The sequence below is a fragment of the Urocampus carinirostris genome, chromosome 10, assembly GCF_059441175.1.
Source record: "Urocampus carinirostris isolate Australia breed hairy pipefish chromosome 10, RoL_Ucar_1.0, whole genome shotgun sequence".
Taxonomy (NCBI): Eukaryota; Metazoa; Chordata; class Actinopteri; order Syngnathiformes; family Syngnathidae; genus Urocampus; species Urocampus carinirostris.
The window spans coordinates 39,691,009-39,708,688 of NC_142358.1; the positions used below are offsets into that span (position 1 = coordinate 39,691,009).

At 43.0% G+C, this 17,680-nt stretch overlaps 1 protein-coding gene across 1 annotated transcript in view; it reads left to right on the top strand.

Annotated features, from left to right (window-relative positions):
* The window catches only part of axl (AXL receptor tyrosine kinase), a 65,498-nt gene that overhangs the window by 12,085 nt on the left and 35,733 nt on the right, over positions 1 to 17,680 (top strand). The window contains exons 2-4 of the mRNA XM_088345657.1: positions 5,579 to 5,795; positions 7,719 to 7,819; positions 10,859 to 11,041. Coding sequence (XP_088201783.1) covers positions 5,579 to 5,795; positions 7,719 to 7,819; positions 10,859 to 11,041 — 501 coding nt within the window. The remainder of the gene's footprint in view (positions 1 to 5,578; positions 5,796 to 7,718; positions 7,820 to 10,858; positions 11,042 to 17,680) is intronic.

The window sequence follows — 17,680 nt, forward strand, 5'->3', positions numbered from 1 at the left end:
GTTACGGTTCTTGTGTTTATCTTTGCCAGTTAAAATGTCCATTTGATATAAGAATTGTACCTCTCCTTTAATCCGCGAGTAGCTTCGCAACCTGAAAACTTCATAAGTTGAGACGCATTTTGCATGTAAATGCCCTAATCCGTTCCAATACCCGCAAAAATACAGTATGATATCTTTTTAAATAAATAATTAAAGAGCCCCCTGCCCACTGCCCGGAGATGGTTGGAATGGGCTCCGGCCCCTCTGCGACCCTAATAAGGATAAGCGGTACAGCTGATGAGATGAATTAAAGAGCATCAGGTGATGAAACAAATTCATGTTATAATTACATTACCGCACAGAATGTAAAAAAACAAAGAATGAAGGAAATTATGAAAATATTCATTTACTTTTTTGCCTCACGATTTTTGAAAAACTGATCCAATGACGTCTGATTTTGCTGTTTTTTGACAATCCTTTGGAATTGCGTGAGGCAGACATAGCGATCGCCCGACTTGTCAACACTTTTTCTGGGTGATTCAAACAAATTCCGAGACTTCGAGGAATTTTGCTAAAATATCTTTAATTTGGGCTGATTGAATGATGGCTGCATCCTCCGTCCAGCTCTCTTGCCGGAACCCTTCCTCCTCCTCGTCTCTGAACTGTCACGGTGACATGAAGAGCATGCTGGGAGCACGCATGCGGACCGGCTGGCAGAATTTAAGCAGTAGCCCGTTTGTTTGTGTTATGGAAACTCTGAGAGTGGCTTATAGCAGCGTGTACTGTACTGTATTTTTGACTCTGTATCCCGAAGCTCTTATGCAACTGGAAGCGATATTTTCCCATTCATGTACTTTGTAACTAGAAACTTTCGTATGTAGAGATATTCGGAGATATTCGTAAGTAGAGGTACCACAGTATATGGTTTATCCCTCTGGGAAGGACATCGTCACCGCTGTTGAACTAAAACTTAAAGGCCAGTGTATGCACCTTGTACGTAACTTTTCCTATCTTCAATCGCCTCCTTTTTTTTAATACCAGTCCCGAATGTACGGTATAACCACAAGCTTTGTTTCCATGGTTAGTATGTTCTGCTTTTCCCTTTAGCTCACTCAAGCCGTAGACCCATGGCAAATAAATCTAGTAGAAAAAATACAGTACTTTATCGCCTCCACTGAGTCTTGAAGAAGCACCAGAGGTTCAGAACTGTGGTAGTTCATCCAATAGCATTTCTATCCCAAGGTTCTACTGAAAATGATACTTGCTTCTCAAAATTATTTTTACACTGTACAACTTTTTCAATGCATTCACCGCCAGCCCACTAATGATAAACTCGTACATCTTATATATTTTTAAACCGGATACAATTGTTAAAACCCTGCTAATACACGTGCAAATTTGTCCTATTCCAACATTGTGTTGTTGATCTGCACGCCGCTCCTGCTCGTCTGCTCACAAGTGGCCTTTGTTCCGCTATCAAAGTCGGCTCACCATCTATCAGTGTGTTCATGTGTGCCAGATAACCGCTGCTTTCAAGCAGAGCAGCCACAATTCGTTGACTTGTTTGTTGTTTCCGTGATGAAACCTTTTCCCTGCTCTTTAAATCTTTAGTGATTGGGTGTTTTTACACCCAGTCAAGTCAAGTCACGTTTATTTGTATAGCATTTAATCATAAGATGTCTCCAAGGACTGCACAAGCCACAATGGCATCATCCCCTGATCTGAAACCGAAATGCAGGCAAGGAAAAACTCAAAACCTCAACATGAGGAAAATGAGAAACCTTGAGAAGGGGCCATACAAGTGGTGGTTTATCTATAGGGGATTACCTCATGTCAGGTCCCTTCTCAAAATTTCTTCATTTTTCTCAAGTTGAGGTTTTTGAGTTTTCCTTTGCCCTTTATGTGGGTTTTAGATCGGGGGATGGTGTAATAATAGTCTGTGCAGCCCTTTGAGACTCATTGTGATTAAGGTCCATGCGAATAAATATGACTTGACTTGATTTGACATGTTTTTGAGTTTTTCCTTGCCCTCATGTAGGTTTTGGATCGGGGAATGGCTTAGTGATGGTCTGCAGTTTGCAATACTCTCTGGTCTGTGCAGCCCTTTGAGACTCCTCGTGATTAAGTGCTAAACAAATATAGATGACTTGACTTGATTTGCCTTGTTTTTGAGTTTTTCCTTGCCCTCATGTCGGTTTTAGAACGGGGGATGGTGTCATAATAGTCTGTAGTTTGCAATAATCTGTGGTCTGTTCAGCCCTTTGAGACTCCTTGTGATTAAGGGCGTCACAAATAAACATGACTATATTATATGTAATATATTTTATATATATTCTATTATATATTTGATATATATTATGTATTATATTATATATTATATATATTATACACATTATATGTATTTACATCCGAGCCCTTTAGAATTACCTATGGTGTTCCGCAGGGTTCAATACTTTGCCCCCTCCTTTTCAGCATTTCCATGCTTGCTTTTGTCAGGGATTACCAGAACAGAGCAGGAGACCCCAGAGCGTTCGTACAATTCTTTATTTGGGGAAGCGTAAGGGTTAGCGGGAGACGTGATCAATCGTAGCGTGGGACGAAGGCAGGTCGAGTTTACCAGGACTGAAGAGAAGATCGTAGCGTGGACGGAAGCAGGTCGGATCGAAGGCAGACGGGCAGAATCAAGTAAACAACAAGGCAGGTAATCGGGAGTTTCTTACGAATACAGGAGTAATCCTCAGACACCCATGTCTCGGTGTAGAATGCTTAAATAGCGAACATAACCCAATCAGAAGGCGCATTCCAGCGCGCCAGATGATTACCCCAGGTGGCTCCACTTAGGTAATCATGACAGAACCCCCCCCTCAAGGGACGGCTCCAGAAGTCCCTCAGAAAAAAAAAATAATAAATTTAACCCAAGACACGTCACAGGGAAACACAGGTAATCGGGGAACTATGTAACAGCACAGTACCTCTCAGAATCCTTCCGAATGGAGGGAAGCCCCCTCCTCAGCATCCGAAGGGGCGGCAGAGGGTGGGTCCGGAGGGCAAACAGGAAGAATCAGGACCGGCAATTCAGACAGGACAGGCAGAATCAGATCAGGCAAGACAGGAGAGGCGGAGACAGAACAGGCAGAATCAGAACCAGCAAAAACAGGGCAAGCAGAATACGAACCGGCAAACAGAACAGGCAGAAAAGACAGAATCAGAACAGGCAGAATCAGGGCTGGCAGTGGAGTCGGAGTGGCAGGCCGGAGAGTCGGAGTCAGACGGGCAGGCTTGGGAGTCGAGCAGGCAGGCATGGGAGTCGAGCAGGCAGGCATGGGAGTCGAGCAGGCAGGCATGGGAGTCGAACAGGCAGGCTTGGGAGTCGAACAGGCAGGCTTGGGAGTCGAACAGGCAGGCTTGGGAGTCGAACAGGCAGGCATGGGAGTCGAACAGGCAGGCATGGGAGTCGAACAGGCAGGCCTGAGACTCATTGCGCAGTCATAAGGCCGATTGGGTGACAGGGAAGGGGCCTTAGCTTTACTGAAGACTTCCCGTAGGTGGTTGTAACGAACTGGGACCTTGGACAGATTGGGTGAAGCTCTTATGGAAGTGGAGTGACCTGGGTAAGGAGCGGCTCGCAGACAGGTTTGGTGACAGTCCCTGCCCCATTCCAGTATTGACCCAGTGCGCCAGTCGAAATGGGGGTTGTGTTGGACCAACCATGGATGACCCAAAATGAGGGGTTGGCTCGGGGAGTGGAGTAAATGGAATCGGATCTTCTCTTGGTGATTTCCAGACAGCTGTAATTCTATGGGTTCAGTTATTTGAGACACGGTGCCTAACAGGTGACCATCTAAAGCCCGAGCAGATATCGGATTAGGAAGGGGTTTAACAGGTATGCCCATTTTGCGTGCGAGGGACAGATCAAGGATATTTACCTCAGCGCCAGAGTCAATCAGGGCTGGGAATATCTGCGTAGAATCGGGGAGGAAGAGAGAAGCCTGGATAACGGGTCTAGCGTCTTTGGGAGCAGATACAAGGACTGAGTTCAATCGGACGCCCCTTACGTCCGACGAGTGTTGGCCTTTTACCGGACAGGTGGCCACGCGATGTCCCTTACCACCGCAGTATAAACATAATTGATTGACAAATCTTCGCCAGCGTTCCTCGGGGGAAAGAGAGACCCGGTCCACCTCCATCCTTTCTTCGTTGGGGATGATCGGGACCTGGTCCACCTCCATCCTTTCTACGATGGGGCTGAACAGAACCCGGGGGTTTGGTACATTATTAGCTTCTTGAACTTGCCTGGTGACGGATTGGCTGGGACCCTCCCTCTCTCGGCGTCTCGCCTGAACCCTACGGTCGATCCGGGCGGTCAAGTCAATAGCTTCGTCAAGTGTTGCCGGAGGAGCGTGGGAGACTAATTCATCTTTGAGATAACCGGACAGACTGTGGAGGTAGGCGTCGACCAGCGCCTCTTCATTCCACTCACTTTGTGCTGCTAGCGTACGAAAGTCGACAGCATAGTCGGCAATGGAACGTCTCCCCTGGCGGATGTTCATGATCGAGCGGGCCGCGTCGACCGATGAGGAACCAGAGTCAAAGACCTTAATCAGCTCTTGAGCCAAGAGGTTGAATGACTTGCACGCCGTAGCACCTCTCTCGTAGGCGGCCGTTCCCCAAAGACGCGCTCTTCCCGTGAGGTGATTAATGGCAAACGCTACCTTAGCTGCTTCCGTAGCAAAATTGCGGGGCTGGAGATCAAATATTAATCTACAATTTACTATGAATGGGCGGATCTGAGCGGGATCTCCCCCAAACTTTTCTGGCGAGCCCACTCGCGGCTCAGCGAATCCCGCGCTGAATGAACTGGGAAAGGCCGAAGGTGGCCGGTCAGTGTTGGGCGCCGATGAAGTGGCTTGATGGGTTATTACTTTGGAGAGATAGGACCAGTCCTGACCTAACAGATCCCACTCGAGCCGTAACTGACTCACTTGCTTAGCCAATTCCGCCACGTCGGAAATTACTTGCCGAACTGCACCTTCTAAAGGGGGATTGGGCTGCTGGTTCTGACTTTCATGGTCGTCAGGGGGCACTTGTACGAACGCGGGGTCCATTCTGGTCTGAGGATTCTGTCAGGGATTACCAGAACAGAGCAGGAGACCCCAGAGCGTTCGTACAATTCTTTATTTGGGGAAGCGTAAGGGTTAGCGGGAGACGTGATCAATCGTAGCGTGGGACGAAGGCAGGTCGAGTTTACCAGGACTGAAGAGAAGATCGTAGCGTGGACGGAAGCAGGTCGGATCGAAGGCAGACGGGCAGAATCAAGTAAACAACAAGGCAGGTAATCGGGAGTTTCTTACGAATACAGGAGTAATCCTCAGACACCCATGTCTCGGTGTAGAATGCTTAAATAGCGAACATAACCCAATCAGAAGGCGCATTCCAGCGCGCCAGATGATTACCCCAGGTGGCTCCACTTAGGTAATCATGACAGCTTTAGTTGATAGTATATCAGTTTCCATTGCTACGCAGATGACACTAAACCATATGTTATAAGTTTTGTTTTGCTACATTATTTTGTGGTGAACTGTCTCCTTCCCCATTTCAGATGTGACGTTTGAGAAAGATCTGGCGGCCGTGGTGTCGTCGGTAGGAAAATCGGTGAAGCTGGATTGCGGCCTACTGGCCACGGTGGACGAAGACGACGAGATCCCGCCCAACGTCTACTGGCTGAAAGACGGCGCGGCACTTCCTTACGCCGAATACGACGACTACCAAATGCCGGTGTTCGGCACCGACCGTTGGGTCGTGCACAGCACCCTCAGGTGGGCGGCTGTATAACACTTATCGGACGAAACCAGGGAAAGAGTTGTCTCATATCCCTTGGCTCCTTTGTGATTTTCCATCTAGCGGTGATGGAGCTGGAATGCCATATGGATGTGGTTTTGCTCTCTCACTGTTTCTAAAGTAATTTAAACAAGAGGTGTCCAAACTGGCATTCTTTAAAGTCTTTAATAAGTTCACCCTCCTTGAGAGGTTTGCAGTGCTTACTGACCATCGTAGCAACTTCGTAGCTCGCCTTAGTAGCATTTTCATTTGATAGCGTGAAAAAGCGCTATGAAAACAGCTTCCGGTTGCTTAACTTTTTCTCAGCGTTTGTTTCCAGTTGGCTTTTTGTAGTCAACATATTTCGTCTGGCAGTGCCTTTTTGTGTTACTTACCATGAGCCTCACTTAGAGGAGACTAAGATAACTGTCGCCCATCTTTCTGCTACAGGTATGCAAAAAACAAAATCCTTGTGAAAGGCTGGGCACAAAACTTATAACAAAAATGGTGCCGTTTGGTCTGAGTTTCCGTAGTTTATATTCTGCCTTGTGCTTTTTAACTCTTGTTTTCAGTTGCAAGACAATGTACAGCACCCCTAGTGGTCAAATAATGGACACTGTCCATTTAAAGTAAGTTTATATCTATTTATCTGCTCCCATGTGGCCAAGTTACGCATTATTAAAAAATCAAAGTGGCAAAAATGCTTTTAAAAGGCATTCAATTAATTATTTGTTCTATTTTAAACAATATAATAGAGTGCAGTTTTTGCCATTGGAACTTTAAGGCACCAAAACCTCCTCAATGTATATTCAAAATTATAAAAAATAATTAGTAATTATTTAGTATATTTTAGATTCTTATTTTTGAATTATATTTATATTTAAATGTTTGTAAAATGCAAAAAATATTCCTGATAAGTTGAAAGTTTAGTAGACACTCAAAATAAGGAAATAAATGGATTTTGAACTTGCAAGGAGAACAGGGAGAGAAACTTCCTCCTCCGTGGTAAAAATGGACCGAAAAACAGTGATCCAACCATTTTCTCAACCGCATCAAGCTTTCTTATTCCACTTTCATTTCAGATGAAATGGCTCGCCTCCTCTTAACTCTTTACACCAACCATATTGAATTGATGCACAATATATAAAACAATAAAAATGTCGAAGTTCTTAGCGCACTGAAGATACAGGGTGGGGTGAATGCTGGGTGACCTCTCACAGCGCCACACGCCTGGTAGTGGCAGAAAGAAGAACTACAGTACTGCCCTGTACTCTGAAAAAGGTGCACAATACAAAATGTAACCTACAGCAATTTCCGGATATTTTTAGACATCCTGAAAAAAATGTTCGTACGTACGATTGTTCGTAATTCGAATTTTGGTAAGTAGGGGAGCGCCTGTAGTCAAAATAACAAATTGACAATCTATGAAATCTCCTTTTCAAGTCTCCAATATTCAAAACAAAGGAAACATATCAGTTACCAATAAAAATCTGTATTTATAATAAATGGTTAATCCAGGAGCAGCACGGCGGAGCAGTGGTTAGCGTGTGTGCAGCACAGTTCTGAGGTCATGGGTTCAAATCCAGCTACCAGCCTTCCTGGGTGGAGTTTACATGTTCTCCCCGTGCTTGCGTGGGTTTCCTTTGGGCACTCCAGTTTCCTCCCACATTCCAAAAATATGCATTATCAGGTAAATTGGCCGGTCCAAATTGTCCCTAGGTGTGAATGAGCGAGCAAATTATCTGTCCCTGTGTGCCCTGCGACTGGCTGGCAACCAGTTCAGGGTGTCCCCTGCCCACTGCCCGAAGATAGCTGGGGCTCCAGCACCCCCGCGACCCTACTGAGGATAAGCGGTCCAGATAATGGATGGATTGATGGGTTAATCCAGGTATGGTAATAAAGTAAGCTAATATTTTCCACAGAATCAAAAGTGTCCAACTTTCCGACATGGGTACCTACCAGTGTGCAGCCGACGTGGGAAGCGAGCAAATTTTGTCCTCGGAAGGAAGCATCATGCTAGAAGGTGAGCCCGCCGTTTTGAATTTTCTTGTTGTGTGTTTCAAGGATTGAAAAGTGCTTTTGTTTCGGGTGAAGTGCTTGTAAATGCTTGAAATTGCTGCCAAGTCTTCTTAAAAATGACGGGGACACTGCTCTCTGGTAACTTCGCTTTTGCATTTCTTAGTCCCTCGTGATTAACGGTGGTTTGCATTCATTTGTAAGGTATGGCCCTAAGAAGTGTCATTGCCCCTTCTTGGCTGGCCCCAAGAGGACAGGTGCATAGTACACCGAAACAGGGCACAATTAAATGTGTATTTGTGCAAGGATAATGGATCAATTAGGGACATTTATTACTTATGGGCCACGCAAAATACAGTGGAACCTCGCTAGTTCGCGGTTCCACTTTTGCGGGTTCAGAGCTTCGCGGGTCTAAAAAATATACCTTACCTTCTCAATAAAAGCATTTATCGACTTGACGCCACTGAGTGCAAGCTTATGTCAACTGAGGACACGGTGTGGACACTCTTATTGTGAAGGGGAGGGGGAGGCCCTGACACAATACTTAGTCATGGACACTCTTATTGTGAAGGGGAGGGGGAGGCCCTGACACAATGCTTAGTCATGGTGAGTTACCGCTTCGCTCACCCCCCCCTCCTTTAACTCCCCCCTCCTCACCCCCTTCTTATGTGGCGCTCAGTTTAGCATGGAGGAACTTGGCGACGCGATGCAAGTATATTCTCTTCAGTCACATTTCATCTCAAGTTTGACTTTATTATACCAAAAGCGAGCGGTTGTTTGTACTACCTAAACACGGCTAATCGTGTGTGGTTTCGTGCATTTGTTGTTAAAGCCGTTCGATGCCGCTAGCTAAAGTATGTTGTTATTGTCAGAAGGTAGCTCTTTCACTTTCATTAAAATGAACACAGACCATTTTTTTTAACTATTGTTTTCCAAAACGCTTCACAAACACTCATCAAATATCACATTTTCAATGTTTTTATTTTCAATATGTAACCAGTAGTGTTAACAAGCGAAATAAACTGCGATTGCTGCATGTGGTTGAGAGCAGTTAATACAATCATACAGAATGGTTCGTAGTGGTTTCGCCGCAGTCCTATTCCGTGTACATACAACATATTTTCAGGTTTTTTTTTGTTATAACATGAATTTCACTCTCTCTCTCTCTCTCTACTCATGTTCTATATGGTGTACTGTATACAGGGGGGGTATAATGTATACCTGTATACGTTTTTTAAAGCAAGAAGGGGTGCCGCTACTTAGCGGATTTTCAGTTTTCGCGGGTGGTCTTAGTCCCCATTAACCGCGATAACCGAGGGATTACTGTATTAGGGTAGCGTATCCCAGTGGTAAATTCTAATGGACACTGAAAAGGTAAGCTACATCTTATTGTCATTTACAGTAAAGTATTACTATGTACAAATATACAGAACTCTCAGAGTCTTATATTGTAATGAAGTTCCTTAATTTTATTAATACAATTTTAAAAGAGAGATTGTCATACATTCTGGACTCTGTTATTACCTATATTTCATGTTGATGATGTCCGGATTGGCTGTTGATGCCTTTGCATCAGCTATAGCAGCCTGAAAGGGGGAATACCTCATGTGCTAACCCTTATCAAGGTTTCTTCATTTTAGATCAGGAAATAGTGTCATAGTAGTCTGTACTCTGTACAGCCCTTTAAGACTTCTTGTGATTTAGAGCTATACGAATTAACAGTACATGACTTGACTACTGTTTCGGTTCACAAATTCGCAAATTAGGCCCACTTAGGATCTAAGTAAAAGGATAGTGGGATGTTTGGACGCGTTCTAAGGGATGGGCTATATGATGCGGCAGGGGTAAACCAGTGAAAGCGGTCGGGCCCTGCTGTTAAATAGAAGAGTGTGTTGTGTCACCCTGACCCGAGTGACATGGCCGGTTTCTTGTGTCCCGGTTCATCTGGAGGGACGAAAGCATGACCAACTTAGGTGCTAAAGTGCCTAACTTGTTTGGGTGTTTGGACATTTAGGTTGGCCATGGTTCAAAAAATGATTGTGTGTTTTTTTTGCTATTTTTTCCCCTTTTTTTTCTTTGATATTGTATGTGTTTGTCTTGCTGTCGGTCATCCCTCTTGAGGGATATGACCAAGATAGATAGATAGATAGATAGATGAATAGATAGATAGGATCTAAAAATCAAGTGTCTTGATGCAGCTACACGCAAGAATAAAAATTGCATTTGTAAATCACAGATGTATTTGTGGATCTGCATAAAACATGTTTCACACGGGAAGAAATTGAAAATTTGGTTTTGAAAGTCCTTAAAATGTGCTTGATTTTGGCCCTGAAAAGGTGTACAGACGCTGCCTTACTTACAAACGAGACGATCGTTTGTAAGTTGCTTCAGTGCTATATTTTGTATGTTTCAGGTTTGTATAAGTAACCTGTATTGTTTTTTACTAAATAATAAACATTTCATAAAATAATATGCTCTATAAAGATAAGTAAAGTTGAGTTAAACTTACGTTTGGAAGATGCTATTCAAGAGTTAGGCAACTTTGTCCTCCGTTGTAAAAGTTGCTGAAAAAAGCGTTTCGAACTTTTTTCTCAACCGCATCAAGCTTTCTTATTCCACTTTCATTTCAAAAGAAACAGCTCGCCTCTTTTTTTTCACACTTTACACCAACCATATTGAATGAATGCACAAGATATTAAACAATAAAAACGTAAGTGCGATGGAGATAGTATAGACATAGACAGTATAGAATGTTTACACTGGAACTAGGAAAGAGGAAGCGGATTTCTTCTTCGGGGTGGATGCTGGGTGAGCTCCCACAGCGCCACACCCCAGTAGTGGCGAAAAGAAGCACAACAGTAATGTCCTGTACCCGGAAAAAGGTGCACACAATACAAAATCTAACTTAGGGCCATGTCCGGATATTTTTCGACATCCCACAAAAAATGTTCGCATCTACCGTTTTTCGTAACTCGAATGGTCGTAAGTAGGGGACATTTTCACTTCTCTGACTAATCGTGATGTCCCCAACCTTCATTTTTTTCAGGTCTTCCTCACTTCTCCACTGAGCCGCAGCATATTTCGGTGGTGGCCAACACGTCTTTGAGCCTACACTGCGTGGCCCACGGGCCCCCGGAACCTGTCCGAGTCATCTGGCTCCGGGACGGGGCTCCTCTTAATACCGTGGACGACCCGGTCGCCTTGTCACCCTCCACGCTCAACATTACAGGTGCCAAACCCGGTCTGATGGCTGTTTTGCAATTTCCCACTTATGAAAGTACCCTGAATGTGCCATGTTTCTGAGCCAATCAGTGGGTGCCTTTACATGCATGGAATTATTCAACTCGAAACTGAATTTCTAGACTTCGGCAGCAATACGAATGAATTGTTTACATGTCCTAGAGCAGGGGTTGGAACCTATGGTTCACGAGCCATATATGGTTCTTTTTATGAATACATATGGCTTGGTAATAAAATACTATTTGTGCAAATTCCACCGTAGCGTTTTGATAAGCTCAACAGCGTTTGATCCACGCACATTTATCGTGTCAGTGCGTTTATCGCCGAAGCTGCTCCAACTACTTGTGATGTTCGGTCCAGTTTTACCTACGGCTGGTGTCATACCAACTTACCAACATTTTATGGCTCTACATAGCTAGAGACACCTTTATGTTGAACCTCATTAAATAATATATGCTTACTGTTGAAACACTTGCTAAAAACCTACACAACCAACTGTAATTACCCACAAATGCTAGTCAAGCACATTTGATTGGTTGAGCAATAGGGTTGGGCAGTGTTATGCGACACACTACGCTCCCCTCTCTCTCTTACACTTGCCCCCTGCGTTGAAGGGAAATACATGAAATGAAATGGAATGATCTGCATTTCTATAGCGCTTTTCAAGTCAATGACTTCCCAAAGCGCTTTACAATGTGCTCCACATTTCCCAATAGCGGCCTTGCAGCCATGTAACTTGCTTATTGGGGGTATTAGGGGTTCAGTGTCTTACCCAAGGACACCTAGACATGTAACACGGACGAGCCGGGATTCGAACTGGGATTCCTTGATCCCAAGACGAGCGCTCTACCTCCTGAGCTACTGCCGCCCCACAAGTAGCGGCTTATAGTCCGGAATTTACGGTATTCTACGGTAGTGGAGTAAGAATACAGTTTCTTCTTAGCAAATTCACTTACAGTAAGTCAATGTAAAAAAGTATTGCGATTTAACAATACTCCCAGAAGTACAAAATCTCCCAAATCACACTCACGTAAATGTAACTTGTTACTACCCTACTCTGCTGCTAAGGAATCAAGTACTAGGACTTTGGAATATTTTGAGACTGTTGTTGTCTGATCCCAAACTGAGATGTGAAAAGGGAAGGGAGCTCTTGGTTTGAGGGGTGCTTTTAGGGGGGATGCAAATAGCTCGCCTGAGATAAAAAGGTCCGGAAAAGAAAAGATGGAGGCGCTGGAGCTGGTAGAAGCTGGCTGACTCACACAGGAGGGAGATTGAGGGGGGAGGATAGGCTGAGGTGGCAGGATCTGCTTTGACTCATCGGAATTGTTTGATGATCGCCGGGCAGGAAGCGAAAGACTCACCTCCGTGGAATGGGCAGCTGCTCCAAGACCTGCCGGCACTGAAAGCTCAGCTCTGAGGAGAAAAATCGTTTCGGCTTTACCGTGGTTTTTAGATTTCTGGGCATGCCCATATATGGGTGTCATGGATGCAGGAATTAGACATGAACTCAGTAGAGACTCCCCGGGCCTTGGCAGAGGTCAAGTGGATAACGTTGTAGTTTACTCATGCTTCGCATGGTTCTCATATTTGAAGTCTTGAGTACAGTAGCTAGAGTAAGGAAATCAGCCTCACGATTGTGCCTTGAATCCGGAATTATAAATCTCCTTTATGGGTCTCAAGCTAGTGGCCCACGGGCCATTTGTAGTCCTGATAGGTTAATTCTGTTTCTCATATCTGCAAAGCAGATTACATAGAATGCTAGTTTGTTATTTTGATGAACGGTTGTTAGTTGTTTTAACTACTAAGAAGGGCAGCGTCTCTATTATGTTTTTTTTTTATGAAAGGATAGATTTTAAATCAACTTATTTATTCTTGTATTTTTATTTTTTATTCGACTTAATTTATTTTATATTTTATTTGTAATTTTATTGTTTGTTATTGCAACATCCATTTGAGCCTCCTGGAAGGGGGATGACCTCACGTGCGGTCCCTTCTCAAGGTTTCTTCATTTTCCTTGTCCTCATGTAGGTTTTAGATCAGGGGATGGTGTCATAATAGCGTGTTAGTTTGCAATAATTTGTGGTCTGTGCAGCCCCTTTGAGACTCCTTGTGATGAAGGGAGTCACAAATAAACAGGACTTGACTTCTCAAGGTTTCTTCACTTTCCTCATGTTGAAGTTTTTGAGTTTTTCCTTGCCCTCATGTAGGTTTTAGATCAGGGGATGGTGTCATAATAGTCTGTAATAGTCTGTGGTCTGTGCAGCCCCTTTGAGACTCCTTGTGATGAAGGGCGTCACAAATAAACAGGACTTGACTTCTCAAGGTTTCTTCACTTTCCTCATGTTGAAGTTTTTGAGTTTTTCCTTGCCCTCATGTAGGTTTTAGATCAGGGGATGGTGTCATAATAGTCTGTAATAGTCTGTGGTCTGTGCAGCCCCTTTGAGACTCCTTGTGATGAAGGGCGTCACAAATAAACAGGACTTGACATCTCAAGGTTTCTTCATTTTCCTCATGTTGAATTTTTTGAGTTTTCCCTTGCCTTCATGTAGGTTTTAGATCAGGGGATAGTGTAATAACAGTGTGTAGTTTGCAATCGCCTGTGGTCTGTCTAGCCCTTTGAGACAAATAAACATGACTTGACTTGACTATTACATAGGTGATTAAAGGTTTAGAGCAGCATTTTATGTCCACGTCTTTCTCTTACCCTGATTTTTCTCTAAAATTTGCAAAATGTATTTAAAAAGTACTTAAATTATTCGCTTAAAGTGTTCGCAATCATTTCACGCCAAATCAAATGCATTTCATATATTAATTGGTATTTTAGATAACTTTTTGATGAAACACATGCTCAAATTTATTGTGTCCGCAGTGCAATCTAATCAACTTCCTCAAGCGGTGTGGGCCATATAATTATAACAGTTTTTTTTTTTAATAATTTGATAAACTACACTACATTTATTTTTATTTAGCATTCAAACATAATTAATGTATGTTTTGCTTGCTATTTCTGTTTAAATTCTATGTGTCCCAGTAGTAATTTTCCACCCTGTTAGAATGTGCTCTATTGCCCCCCACAAAGACTACAATTCCATAAATGCCATTTAAAAAAAAAATAATTTGATGAAATACACTAAATTTATTTTCATTTAGCATTCAAACATAATTAATGTATGTTTTTGCTTGCTATTTCTGTTTATATTCTAAGTGTCCCAGTCGTAATTTTCCACCCTGTTAGAATGTGCTCAATTGCCCCCCTATAAAGACTACAATTCCATAAACACCATTTACAGGAAGTGACATCATTTGACTTTGGTGGGAGTTCGACTGTGGAATAAGTAAGATTCAACTTTTTACTCTCATTACTTTTTATTTTATTTTAATTGTGTTATACTTGTATGCGTCACTCTTAAAGTTCTAGCCGTTTATAATGGTAGATGTTTTTTAAGTACAATTGAAAAAATATTAGATTTAGTTATTCAAGTTTTGTCTATTTGTTGAAAGTTGGCTAGCTAAAAATTGATCAGGTAAAGAGCTACAGCTACATTAGCTAAAAACAAAAAGTACACCCTGTCAGCTTTATAAAGGTAAGGTTGGAGTGGGGACGTAACAGGAGAGGAAATTAGGTCATGGAGTGAAAATAATACAGACGCTGCCCTACTTACGAACGATTGTTCGTAAGTTGAATTTGTTTGAAGTCACTTCAGTGCTATATTTTGTATGTTCGTATATATAAGTATCTTCAAGGCTTGTATAAGTAACCTGTATTGTTTTGTACTAAAAATAAAATGATATGCTCTATAAAGATAAATAAAGTTAAGTTTAACTTACTTTTGGAAGATGAACTCCAAGAGTTAGGCGACTTCCTCCTCTGTGTGTCAGAAACCAGAATGGAGACAGGACCCAGTAGCGTAACGTTTCACCGAGTTTTTAGTGGGAAGAAGGAAAAGTAGGGTACACACGGTCACGGGAAGCTGTTCGCTCTGAACGCAGAAGTGCGACTTCCGTGACGAGCGAGGGTGGCGTCGGGAACGGAAAAACAGGTCAGTAGCCGGGGTAGGGGAGCAAAGGTGTGGTCGGGAGCCAGAAAACAGTCGAAAAGCCAGGAGACGGGAGTAGACGAGGTCGTGGGCCAAAGCGGGTCAAAAACCGGGGAAAATGGAGTATACGCGGTCAGGAGCCAAAACGAGTCAAAAAGCCAGGAAACAGACGGGAGCAAAAACGGGCGGGAGTCAGAGTCAAAAAGCTGATGTTCGCAGATGGTCTGACAACCGGTAGCAGAAAGCCGGGGGTTTAAAAGGAGTTCAGCAGCCAATCAGTGTCCGAGGTTGCTGACGCCAACAGAGCAGACTTAGGTGTCCCGCATCAGTAATCATGACACCGTGGTAAAAAGTGGCCGAAAAAAAGCAATCCAACCATTTTCTCAACCGCATCAAGCTTTCTTATTCCACTTTCATTTTTAAATGAAACGCTCGAATGGTCGTAAGTAGGGGAGCGTCTGTAATAATGATAATAATCAATATTATAAATACTATAATAATAATAATCTTAACTGCACTTAGTATAGATGTATGTGTTTATAAACAAAAATAATTGGAAAAAATAAGCTTTTGGTGAAACGTTTGTTAGGAAATGGCAGGGTGGAAAACATTCAGAGACACTGTTTACGAAAACAAGCTATAATTGTAATTCTATCCGTCCTCGAGCTTGACCGCTATGTATTTCTTAGTGTTAAACATATTAGTGTTGTAATTAAATCATAAAAACATGAAACAGATATATGGATATATAGAGATATATATTTTTAAATCATCTGCTTTTGTAACCTAGGAGATTTAATCAAAAGAAAGGGCTCTGGGGAGGCCAGGTTGGACTTTCATACCTGGAGGCCTCTCTCCATGTCCTTCTTGCAAGTTCTAAAGTCATTGATGTCTACTTTCTTTGTTTTGAGTGTCTTTTTAAAATGATCATTTTGGTCCTTCTAAGACGGTCTGCAATACGGGCGAGGCATCCCATCATGATTGCCATCCAGCTGCTTCTTTGGCAGTGAGTTTTCCCCGGACTCTGCGCCGTGTCCTTCATTCTAAGGGTTGAAGGAGGACCAGCGAGAGTGAAAACATCTGCTAAATTGGCGCTAGTTTCAGGCCCCTGCTGTCATGAACTCACTCGGGGTGGTGGGAAAGCAAAGTGCAGAAACACAGATTAGCTCAATAGTCTTTTATTTTGGAAGAGTTCGGTACACGGGTAGTCGGGTATCAAGGCAACGATCGTGATCGTGGAGGGTCAGTGTTCCAGAAAACCTAAAGAACGAAAGGGACAATACAGTTTTTTGGCTATACTCCAGAAGAATAGGCAAAGGTTTGGTATGACAACAAACTAGCATGGTGCCAAAGGGGACCAAGTAATAATAAATGGAAGAAACCAGTAAAGACAAGTGCCAAAAGCTGTGAGGAGTAAATTAACACCTGGAAGTGAGTGATCAAATAAAGCAAGGTCGGGCAAGAGATGGAGCGAGAGACAGACAAACGGAGAGAGAGAGAGTAAGCATAAATGGAAGCACAACTAAGAGTGCAGGATCATGACAAACACCATCATATAAAAGCTTACTTTTAATGTACCCCGAGCAAGTTGGAAAAGAAAGCTACTTCGGTGCCAATTAGTTATATCGATGTTCCTCTGCCCTGAAATTAAGGGCTAATACCGGTTATTAGTATTAAAAAGAGGCAGATAACCTTTATTTAAAGCTGATAATCATTTGCCATAAAAGCTTAAAAACATGCTAGAAAAAAAATTCACGGGGGGGCCAGTCGACTAAAGTGAAATAGAGAAAGAAAAAGAGAGAAATGGAAAGATGGAAAGAGGAAGGGATACAAATAGAGACTGAGTAAGGGAGAAAGTAAGAGAGACAGAAAAAGGCAGAAAGCAAAGCACAATAGAGAGAGAGACACATTAGATATAGAAAGGGGGAAAAGGAGGGAGAAAGAGAAAGAAGAAAGAAAAATTAAGTAGAGAAAGAAAGGAAAGAAAGTTCAAAAGAATAAGAGAAAAAACGGAGAGAGACAAAAAAGAAGTGAACATGAGAGAGTGAAAGAAAGGGAGCAAGAAAGAGAGGGATACAGTGAGAAAAGTAAACAAGGAAAGGAGCCAAAAAGAGGATGAGAAGGAAAGCAAAATAGGTAAAGAGTAAGAGAGAGAGAGGGGAAAGATAATATGATACAACAGAACATATGTTTTCTAAGGTTTTACAGCAAACGAATATCGGTAACGACCCCTGAAAAACCCATATCGGTTGATCCCGACTTGCTTCCGACTTCCCTGCGATTGGGTCCGCGGCGAAATCATATCATGAAGTCCCTTATTCTACACCCCCCTTTGAAATAGAGTACTCACAAGGGCTTTAAGGATTTCCAATCTACTCTGCAACTGGATAGTTTTTATCGATGTGGACTTTAGCTCCTGTAAATGCTGCTTAGGTGTGTCTATCTACGGTTGATGGGCGCTAAAGTTGCCATGTGCCAGTGTGTGTCTGTGCCAGACTTGAGGACGAGTTGCGCAATCTTCAGACGAGTTCCACACAGCGGAAGTAAGCGTCCCCCTTTTCTTTGCCCCCTACACAATAGAGGCTTTGGTG